The sequence below is a fragment of the Drosophila eugracilis genome, unplaced genomic scaffold, assembly GCF_018153835.1.
Source record: "Drosophila eugracilis isolate 14026-0451.02 unplaced genomic scaffold, ASM1815383v1 contig_440, whole genome shotgun sequence".
NCBI lineage: Eukaryota > Metazoa > Arthropoda > Insecta > Diptera > Drosophilidae > Drosophila > Drosophila eugracilis.
Window position 1 is genome coordinate 1,729,102 of NW_024573306.1, and position 10,690 is coordinate 1,739,791.

Below are 10,690 nucleotides of genomic sequence, written 5' to 3' on the forward strand. Positions count from 1 at the left end.
CAATAGATGCAATAATGGTAATCCTTATTTACAGACCAAGCACATCGATGTCTTTCCGCGCAAGCAAGATCTGCAGCTGAAGATACGAGAGGTGCGCCAGAAGCTGCTGGGCCAGGCATCCTGCACTCCGCACTCAGCGGGCCCCAACACGCCGTCCGACTCCAACTCGTCGTCGACCACTTTGAGTGCCAGTAGCGTCGGCTTGAATGTGCAGGCCACCAATGCGGCAGGTAATTATAAGTCATCTTAAGATTTTATTTTTTAGATTGGGACACTTTTCTTTTAGAAGTTTAGAATTCTGTTAATCTAGGTGGCTGAGTTTGCTATTATAATGATTGAGTTGTCTAAGGAAGAAGAAATGAAAGCCAATGCTTAAGGTCCTTCTCAGCGTTATTGTAAAATGGTGAATAGGGTTTAGAGAGCAATCTATCCGAGTAGTTTCAGTTAAGTTTGTGTTCTAGTTGTTGTTTCAGTTGTCTTGGGGATCTTTTGGGGAATTAAATAGAATAAGGAGATTAAATTATATTAAAATTAAATTTTTATCTCAAAACTTTTACTTCAATTTTCGGATTTTACTTTATAAGCATTCATTTCATTATTTGAACTATTTTTTAATTTCATTTCCACTTCTCAATAAAAACATTGTAAAGATGTTTTACCATATTTTTGAACGACAGGTGGTCACCAACAACAACAACAGCAGCAACACTCTGAGCAGCCGAACCATCCCGCCACCAAAGCCACTGAATCTGATGTCAAGTACAAGTAAAGTGGAGTGGACAAGGACAAGGACTAGGAGGAGGAGTTTTCCAGAAAACAGGACAAAACAACAGATTGTTTGCTGCAAGTGACAAGATTACTTAAGGATAGTAAACGAATCGACAGCAACAACAACCATTGCAGCAACGCACACTCACAAATAAGGGAGATACAAAGGAGAAGAAACAAAGCTCACATTTAGCAACAGCTCATGCATGAGATGCATGGTTAACTAGTTTTTATTATTAACTGTTAATAGCAAGAGAAGTTACACAGAGGAAATAGAAAAAAATTACAAATTTTTAATTACAATAGGCATACAGAAATATATTATGTACAAGCAGGCGTAATTTGTGAGCAGAGAGGAGAAACTGATTACGAATGAATTTATTAAGCAGCTTAATAAATCAGGAGAAAGCACACACACACACACACACAGAGAGGAAAGATAGAAATATTGATGAAAATTTGAACTTTTGAAGCATATATGAAGTACATACATAAAAACAACAAAAAAAAAAAAACAAAACAAAAGGAAAAACTTATAAAAGCGTACATAATGGAAACATTGTATAATCCCCGCGTAAAGGCTTAGGTTTTAATTTACAGGCAAAACAAAAAAGAAAACTGCAACTAACAAATTGGATGAGCTAAGCGAAAGAAAAAAACTACGAAAATAGAGGTTAAGCTTTAACTTAAATTGCACATTAATTTTTGAAGTGTATTAAGCACAAGCAAAGAAAATTGTATAAATCAAACAAACAGTAAGAAACTTGAAATGAACACTGTAGTTGTATTGTATATTTAGTCATAAAATTTTTAACGAGAACAAAACTAACTCCCATTTCCCCAACACCCACACTAACACCCAATTGCACACACACACCCACACAAACACGAACACACATCTAAATGCTTTTAAACTGTTTGCTTTTGTTCTCAAAAGTTTATGCGAAAAGAAAACCTTTTTAAATTGTATGTACATTTCCCTGAACTGGCTTTTTACACTGTTGTCTAATTGAATTATAATTTATATATATATATTTTATTATTATTATTTTAGTATAGCCTGTTTTTAAATTGTACACATACACCCCACACACACACACCGAAAAATAAACTTCAAAAAGAAAATAATTTGATTAAATTTACTACCCAGAGACGATTAAAAGAAAACTAAAAACAAAAAAAGAGAGAGAATGCGAGAACTAACTGTCTTCCACTGTTGCTGCAATATACTATTTAATATTGTTTACCATTTTCGGTTGATTTAAATTTAGTTTGTAAACTAATATCCTAAGTATGTGACTGCATTTTAATCGTATGCAAAATTATGTTCTTTGTGAATTGTTAATTATTTAATGTTGTCGCTGATTTATGTGTTTAATTATACGGCTTTCTAATCTTAAGTAATCTTCTTATTAAACTTTCTTCCACTTTCAGTCACACTTTCAAGTTTCTTTTTCCCGAAGACTCAACAGTTGCAAAAAAATTAGTGAAAATTAAAGAAAACTCTAACAGATTACAGAAACTCAAAATAAAGTAACAAACGAAAAAAAAATAACCTAGTAATGAAAAACGAAATATAGTAACAATATCCACATTATAGTTATTACAATAATTTAAAATACGCAATAAATAAAAAATATGAAAAATGTGAATTCAAATGCGGCTTCCATTTGGTTCCAATTCTTGCTGGACGCTGCAATTATAGAAATTAATCAGAACAATAAAACTGCACATAAAAAATTAACAAATTTGTAAAATTTCAAATCAACTCACGTAGTCGCTTATAGTTTTTTTTTAGTTTCGTTTTAAATAATATTTTAATTATAGTTTCTTTGTAATAATAAGTTTTAATTACCTATTAGTTATTTGTATTAATTAGTGAACAAACGAAATTTTATATGATAAAAAGCGAATGAGCGTAAACTGTAGTGTGTTAATGTTAAAAAAAATTACAAATAAAAACAAAAATAAAACCAAGTTTATAAGCAAATTTCCAACCAATGTGTGAACTTAATTGTAGTAGAAAAACACACAAGAGTTTCCTGTTTTATTTTTTCCAACACCTCCTCCCCGAACTCCTCCCCTCAAGCAAGCAAACTTGTGCCAATGACAAAGCTTAAGTAACAATATTTAAATATGGAAATTAAGCTAAAAAAAAAACAAATTGTTTGTCAATTAGGTCAAGTGCAGATGAAACACAAACTTATTGACCTGTACCAAGTTCGAAAAACTTATACAAAAAACATAAAAAATAAAAAACTGATACAACAAAGAACATTTTTGGCAACCAAACTTTTCGGACTAAGAAAATTAAGCACAGCTAAAAAAAGGGAAACTAACAGGAAATACTAAACAAACTTTGGCAATTACAAGAATGAGAACCAAAAGAAAAATGGTAACAAACTCAGTCAGAAAAACGAAAAAAAAAAAAACACAACAACAAACAAAAAATGGCGTTTCGGATACAAAATTCTAAAATTCAGGTATTACAAAAAGGAAAACAAAAATACAGAATAGTGTTGTATAATGTTAAAGACAATTTTTGAACAAAGTAACAAAGTAAAAGATGAACTATTTAGCTATTTATACAAGCAAGTGGAAAGTGAGTAAACTTTGCGAGTACGTGTAAAATTTATAAGGTGCTTTTATAACAAGAAAATATTTGGTAGAGAAGCAAAAGCGGGCCACCTCCCCCCACATTAATATATATATATATATATACATCTATTTTTCTCAAACGGGGATCCACTGTATTTTAAAATGCTTTTAAATGGAGGAGAATTAGAAACGAAACCCCCTGAAAAAAGGAGAAGAAGGGTTCAAAACTCTTGTAATTCAGTTGTGAGCGATTCGCACATTTTGACGATAAAGGCGAGTGTGTTTTTTATAGTTTTTAATCGAGGAGGGCATTTTAAATCGTAGCTGAACTCTCCTCAAAACATAGAGCTAAATATATATTATATATACGAGTATATATCTACATACATCTCTAGTGGCAATCGAGATTAAACACATACACTGTTGTTTGCGGTTTGTTTAGTTAATTAATTGTTAAAAGATAAACGGAAACCAAGAAATATTCTTAAGTCAACAAATTGATGGCACAATTCTGAAGTTAAAACGCGACCTTTGAGTTATGTAGTGAAATTTCCCGATTTTTAATTTGCATTTGACTTTTGAAGGCTTTGTAAAAAATATATATATATATACATATATACATACAACTTATTTGTGAAGTTAAATAATAAGCCAGTTATTGTGAAACGTATTTTGTAAGCCACGGAACACTTAAGACAAATTACGAATATTAAAATACAATATACAAATACGAACATATACAGGATAGCGTAAACAAAACAAATACAACAACCGAACAGAATATTTAAATATTGAAATGTGCAAATGTCATCCGATCGTTATTAATACGAATTTCGAACGGAAGTAATCATTATTTGGTAGGATCCATTTGAGGAAAAGTCTTTGGACCTCCAAGATACAAACGATCATCACCAACAATCTACAAACACAGACACACGAAACACACTCACATACATATATATGTATAAATAAATATATACGATGATAAATTTATGGAATAAAAGAAAAATATACATTCATAAAAATTTGAATTTGTCCTTGTTTATTTAGTTATGAGGATAATTCTCTATTCTGAGATATCTTTTATCAGCTAGTGTGAAAGTATGTGAAGATTGACTACAGAAATGATCATGTGACATATACACTTTAGACACCTTTGAAACTTAATTATTTAAAAGATATAAAATACAAGAAGAAGGGCTACTGTCGACGGCCGTTTTGGTACAACTAAAGGCATAGACAAGAAGTATTATAAAAGATGAAATCAAAACAAAAGTCTTAAGACAACGTACATCACAGTTTTTCGCAAGTGGTGTGCGTTAGATTGGGCATGGCCGGCTGGTGAAACAAACTTGTACTGCCTACTCATCTTTAGAATCCACATGCTTAATCCAAACTTTTTATCTTATATAGTTTCTGAGATCTCAAAGCTGACAGTCAGAAAAATCTAATTCGATCCTGTTTTTGATTATGATCTGTAATATAGAGTTGAAAACACTTAATACTACTATATTCATGCAAAGCCCCGATTTTCCTTATAAAAAGTTTTACAAAATACCGTTTTTAAAATATATATAAATAATTTATTGAGATTAACTAAATTGTTCGCTTGGCCACAGATGATAACCCTTTTAAACGGTTTCAACCACCTCTACTGGCACCTCCTGGAAGATGCTCCTGGCTGAGGATAGCACACTGATATCTGCACAATTAATAAAGGTTTCCTGGTCACCACAGCCCATGGCGCCCGATCCATCCTCACAAACACCCCAATTATTACCCGCCGTATAAGTCCAGCGCAAAACGCAATGAACGCAATTCAGATCTGAGGGAAGTTTCACAGTTACTGGGATATCACCAGTGGTTGAGTTGATATTGTACTTCAAGCTGCCGTCGGTGAAATTCAAAGGATATTGATTAAAGCAATCCTCGGATTCGCTGCCATTCTCATCCAAATTGCAGATGTGGAATCGGAAATAGCCCAGATGATTGGCCGTGATCTTAACACTAATTTCAGCCTCAGTTTCGCCAGCATAACTCTTCACAATCACTCCACTTCCATATTTGCCGCCCAACTCATTGGGACGAGGCTGATCCAAGCTCCAATCATCTCCGCAAAGACCACAATTTCCACCATTTTCTGTTTGTTTCTAAGGGATCAGAATCAGTATTTAATAAGATGCCTATAACATCTTTTATTAAGTTAATCTCACCCAGAAACCACCACAATATAAGGCATTATCATCGTAATTTGTTGGCGCCGAGGAATCATAACGCCAACGTGAAGATCTTCCCACAGGACTTAACATCATGCCATGGCCTTCCAGTTCCCTTACCAAGCAGAAGATGCCGAAACCTATAAACAGGATTAAGCTGAAGACTTTCATTTTGCTTTCACTTTCGCTTTCTTTTTGGTCAAAGAAGACCTTGTCGAAGTCTTATATAGTTTCATATTCCCAAACCTTATCAGTTGCCGAGCCGTTTATGCTTGTTTTTGATTTTTCGCCAAATAACCGTGAATACTTCTTATCGCCTAAATAATCTCCATTTTGTTTACGATTATTGGTAGTTAAAATTTAGGAGAATTTTAGTATCTGACCTGGGGGAATTGGCAAAACACCTATGACACATTAAGCCAGTACGTACAATTTTGGCAATCGAATCATAATAGCTCGAAAGACTTTTTATTGGACCCTTGGTGTTTAACCCACCAATGCCATTATGATAAGGGTTCAATGCTTAGGAAACTTTTCACGTTACGTTAAAATTGTTAGCCAAGGTTAAAATGTCTCAAGAGCATTGGTATAATGAATACAGTTTAAGGCAGATTGGTTGAACCTATCACAATAATGGTAGCTGGCAATAAAAATATATTATTTTTCCTGGAAAAGATATATAAACTCTATGATTTTTTTAACATTCTAAAGTGCACTATATTATAATCAATTATTAAAAATTTTAGTGATATTTAACAATATTCTAAGTTATTTTACTGATACATCGTTCTTAGGGCACAAAAGAACTGGTACGAAAATTTCAAGAACTGAAAATGTTTGTTTGTACTTGAGTTATTATTTTAGCAAATAGGTCCAAACTCACAGAACTCATAGTCCCAATGGAAACATCCAAGAAAACGGTACCCGTTAAACAAACGGGCTTCTGGGCCCGCAATGCAAGGAAAACTAGCATTTTCCGATAACGGACGTCAGCTTCAAACCAATTCATATCATAGACAGCAAAGCTGACATTCTCACTCTGAAAATACAAATTTAGTGAAAACTTAGAGAAGTTATACTTAACAGACCGCAGTGATCAGCATCTGACTGAAGTGACAAAGTAGATAGACCTCAAGTAGTGGAGCAACTATTATTACCAGCTGCTTGAAGAAATAATCAATACTGATTCCAAGGGTCAGTTGAAAGCCCACCAGGCAAACTAGCACTGATGAGGATACAAAATTTAACAGCAACGGTATTCCAAAGACCTTGTTTACAACATTAGTTAGTCTTTAAGATATTATTGATAAAAACACATGTATATAAAAATAAGTTCTTGTGATCCTCGGTTAACTAACCAGATTATTTGGTTGTGATAAGCTATCAATGACCGCAGTTCTTTCAGATCCTCTTCAGCTCCATTGCTAATGCGGTTATTTCGAATGTCAAAGTTCCTCAGACTTTCAGTCAATTTATCGAAATGCATAGTGACCAGCATAGTCATAGAAAAGATTGTAAGATCGGCGGCTATATGACCACAAACTGCTGTATATCCGGCGATCATTTGTAGCAAGTATGTTGGATAGTATCTCCAACTTTTGCGCCATTCCCAAGGAGCCATGGACACAAAGGGCAGAGTTCTAGCGACGTTTGGTAAGTGCAGCCACCATGATTGAAAAGCATATTGTACAAAGGGTGATATGCTGTGTATGAAGAGCATAATCGAAAATAGACCCCCAAAACCCAATGTGACGGTTTTGCATCTTCTTAAATATGGCTCCTGCCATTCACTTGGTAATGGAGAAAAGGACTTGAACTGTCCCACCAAGTTGGTCATTTCACGCGACTCCATTTGAATAGCAATGATCTTTAGGACTCCGACTGTCACACATGCTATGAATGCCATAATGTTGCAAGTCAAAAGAATGTCTCCATTATCACGAAATGAAGTCACCACAAAGATTATTTGCATTGTCAGAACTATTGACATATTAATAACACTGATCCCGAAATACCAATGAATCCAATTTCCTGATTTTCCAACAATTTCAAATGGCCGCACACCAATCGAGTTGTAGAAGATCACCGGCAGGCGCATAAAGTCATCGACATCGATTTGTTTTTTTTTTGGCTTTCCTTCTGTCATATCTCTTTCAAATAAAAACTTTTCCTTAGTAGTGTTTGCTTCCATGTTCGCTTCAATATAAATACGAATTCTTTTTATATGCCTTTTATAGGCCAGAGGTTATTGGAAAACCACAAGATTGTTCCATATATATACACTTAAAAAAATTTAAAAAGATCAAGAATAGTTCTTCCTATACCTTTATCCTTCTTGAGTTCGGTTAAAGTCGGCATTTCTGTACCAACCTCGGAAATCATCCATTTTTCTTTAGTGTTGACCCTTAAAGACACCTTTCTCCTTTTTTAGAAACCTTTGTGGTTAAGCATATGTGCTCTATTGGCACAACTGCGGGTAATCAAAGTTTACTTGATTGTACTTATATTTATGGCAAAATGTATAACTATTAAGGCTTTAAGAAGTCGAAACGCTAGGAAGAAAATACCTTTAAATTATCTTTTGTATATGATTTCATTTCTTATAAAATAAAAAGTTAAGCCGTTAAGAAAAAATCTGGCAAAAAGTCATAAACCCAAATAGCGACGAAACTGCTATGTTGTCATTTTTCATAAATGTAAAAATCCTAGAGACATGTCAGGAATGCCAAAATGTTAAGATTTCTTTATTAACTAAAAACTTATATTTGTATCTTCTACATAGTTATTCAACCGTTTATTGCTGTACAAATAATTAAAAACTAAATGAACTTTTTTTTGTATTTGCGTAAATTTTATTCTAAGTAGTGCCTTCGAATCTTTTTAGAATAGAGTAAAAGTATATATTAGATTATGGTAGAGTAAAAGTATGTATTAGATTGGTTTATCTAGCATTCTTCCTTTCAGGCTTAAAAAACTTATATTTTTGGTTTGAGAAATTAACCAATCGGGTTTTTTTTATTTATTTATGAAAATAATAGCGCTTGCAATTTTCCATAGAACTTTTCTGTGGTTGGAGAATGTGTGTAATAATGTGTGAATGTGCTCTGTTGGCCAAAAATTACTTGACCTATAAAAAATGTAATAGGCGAATGTCAACGAACAAAGGAATATTAGGATTTGAATTTAAAGTAGTCGGCGCTATTAACTGAGTTAGTTAGAAACTAGTTTTGAGAAGTATTTAGGTTTTGAATAGAAATAAATAAAATATAGTTTTATATAAATGGACATTATTCGAAAGCCAATATTTGGTTTAATGAATGGTTAGTTAATCATATTATAGACATTTAAACATTAACTAGTAGTTTTTAAATAATCTCAGTCTTATTTATTTGTATTAATCGTATGATTGTACATAATGCATAGTTTTTATCAATCAATGAATGAATGATATATCCAGACTCCAGTTTGTTGCTTTTCAAATTGAAGGACTTATAATTTTGGTTTGAGCTCTTAACCACTTATACCTAGATAAAGAGAATAGGTAAAATATTGTTTGCATAGTTTTAGGCTTTCATTTTAACTTGATCATAAAACCAAAACTGCTTCCTTACGAGTAATTATTGGATTACGTATGTATCACAATGGAAGTAGACTAAAAAAAGGTCTATCAAGTCGTTTAAGCCATAAATCAAGTAATATATAAAGATTACACACGATTAACCCAATTAAATAATGCTTATAATGTTCATTTATGTTTATTTTTAACTTTGGCTGACTATTTGGCTTTTAGCACTTTCAGACTTAAATGGCAGTTCATAGTTTGTTGTTAGGATTCCTAGACAACTTCAATGGGAGCCACGGGCAGGCCACCACTGACCAACTCCTTGACCAGGTTGCGGCCCCAGTTGATGCTTACATCGGCGCAGTTCTTGAAGGTTTCCTGGGGGCCACAGCCCAAGGCTCCGTTGCCGGAGTCATCGCAGATGCCCCAGTTGTTGGCTGGATAAATAATGTTTTTCAGTTAATATTTAAGTTAGTGATAAATTTTATGTAGTACTTACCACCCGTATAGGTCCATCGAAGGACGCAATGATCGCAGGTAACACCCTCTGGCAGCACAATCGTAACATCGAATTCGCCACTCTGTTGTCCAATATTCAACTGATCGCTGCCATCGGGGAAACGCAAACGGTTCTGCTCGAAGCACTCTTCAGACTCGCCACCGAAGGCATCAAGATTGCACAGATGGAACTCAAAGTAGCCCAAGTGATTGGTGGTGATCTTAACGCCCACGGTGATGGCATTACCGGCCACGTAGCTCCTGGTTACCACACCGGCACCTCCGATAGAACCTCCAATCTCGTTGGCACGTGGCTGACCCTCAGAGAAGTTGTCTCCGCACAGACCACAACGACCTCCGTTGTTGGCCTGGGTCTATGAATTCATAGAAACATAACTAGTATAATCTTTAAGTACCCAAGTACAAAGACCTCGATATTGAAATTGAATGAATCACTACAGATAACTTTGGAATACGAATTCATCTTTGGACTGAGGGAAGCGCAGGATTTTAGAATATTTTTTAAACCTTTAGAAGGTTGAACTAGCTCAATCTATCATATCAACCAAAATTCCATCAAACATTTATCTTTGTCGATCGATAAAAAGATAGATTTGAAGATTTTCTTTAATCCCTTTAAAATAATGGTACAGTATCTTCACTCACATACAAACCGCCGCAGAAGAGTTCGTTGTCGTTCCAGTTTTGGGGAGCGGATCCATCATAACGCCAGCGGGATGAGCGACTGGGTGGGGACAGCATCATGCCGTGGGCATCGATCTGCTGGAGCCCAATGGCCAACAGCAAGGTCATGCTGAGGAGGTACTTCATGGTGTATATTTGGCTTTCACTTTCACAATGCTATACGCACGGACGGACCAGGTTTTATATGTGCTCCTGTCCGACTTTATCAATTCGATTTGAATTGAGAGTTTTACAGTAGCTCTCATGGCGATAAGAACATAATCGTGATAGCACTCAGTATAAATAATAACAATTGCAGTTCCTCGTACCGGTCAAAATCCGCAGAATCAACACTCCAGATAGG

General features: G+C 34.5%; 4 protein-coding genes across 4 annotated transcripts in view; 1 reads left to right on the forward strand and 3 right to left on the reverse strand.

The window, feature by feature from the left end:
• Positions 1-2,758, forward strand: part of LOC108117097 (putative transcription factor capicua) — a 46,000-nt gene extending 43,242 nt beyond the window's left edge. The window contains 2 exon segments of the mRNA XM_017229306.2: positions 35-230; positions 678-2,758. Coding sequence (XP_017084795.2) covers positions 35-230; positions 678-769 — 288 coding nt within the window. The 3' untranslated portion in view covers positions 770-2,758.
• Positions 2,759-4,873: 2,115 nt separating this feature from the next.
• On the reverse strand, positions 4,874-5,763 carry LOC108117098. Its single transcript, XM_017229310.2, has 2 exons — positions 5,580-5,763; positions 4,874-5,516 (listed from the first exon to the last, which is right to left on the reverse strand). The coding sequence occupies exons 1-2, from the start codon at positions 5,751-5,753 to the stop codon at positions 4,998-5,000; spliced, it is 693 nt and encodes a 230-aa protein (XP_017084799.2). The 5' UTR covers positions 5,754-5,763; the 3' UTR covers positions 4,874-4,997.
• An 898-nt stretch (positions 5,764-6,661) lies between these two features.
• LOC121530246 (odorant receptor 67a-like) lies at positions 6,662-7,728 on the reverse strand. Its single transcript, XM_041819009.1, has 2 exons — positions 6,974-7,728; positions 6,662-6,872 (listed from the first exon to the last, which is right to left on the reverse strand). Exons 1-2 carry the CDS (start codon positions 7,726-7,728, stop codon positions 6,662-6,664), a joined length of 966 nt encoding a protein of 321 aa, XP_041674943.1.
• A 1,602-nt stretch (positions 7,729-9,330) lies between these two features.
• Positions 9,331-10,483, reverse strand: LOC108117086. The gene is made up of 3 exons (XM_017229258.2): positions 10,309-10,483; positions 9,644-10,016; positions 9,331-9,581 (listed from the first exon to the last, which is right to left on the reverse strand). The coding sequence occupies exons 1-3, from the start codon at positions 10,471-10,473 to the stop codon at positions 9,418-9,420; spliced, it is 702 nt and encodes a 233-aa protein (XP_017084747.1). The 5' UTR covers positions 10,474-10,483; the 3' UTR covers positions 9,331-9,417.
• Positions 10,484-10,690: the final 207 nt, after the last annotated feature.

What these genes read in the sequence shown, in the direction of transcription:
- LOC108117098 (XM_017229310.2), bottom strand. Translation starts at nt 5,753, where the DNA reads ATGAAAGTCTTCAGCTTAATCCTGTTTATAGGTTTCGGCATCTTCTGC. An exon ending in TATATTGTGGTGGTTTCTGG is followed by an intron (nt 5,517 to 5,579) that starts GTGAGATTAACT and finishes CTGATCCCTTAG; the next exon opens with AAACAAACAGAAAATGGTGG.
- LOC108117086 (XM_017229258.2), bottom strand. Translation starts at nt 10,473, where the DNA reads ATGAAGTACCTCCTCAGCATGACCTTGCTGTTGGCCATTGGGCTCCAG. An exon ending in TCTTCTGCGGCGGTTTGTAT is followed by an intron (nt 10,017 to 10,308) that starts GTGAGTGAAGAT and finishes ATGAATTCATAG; the next exon opens with ACCCAGGCCAACAACGGAGG. An exon ending in TCGATGGACCTATACGGGTG is followed by an intron (nt 9,582 to 9,643) that starts GTAAGTACTACA and finishes TTATTTATCCAG; the next exon opens with CCAACAACTGGGGCATCTGC.
- LOC121530246 (XM_041819009.1), bottom strand. Translation starts at nt 7,728, where the DNA reads ATGACAGAAGGAAAGCCAAAAAAAAAACAAATCGATGTCGATGACTTT. An exon ending in GAGGATCTGAAAGAACTGCG is followed by an intron (nt 6,873 to 6,973) that starts GTCATTGATAGC and finishes AATATCTTAAAG; the next exon opens with ACTAACTAATGTTGTAAACA.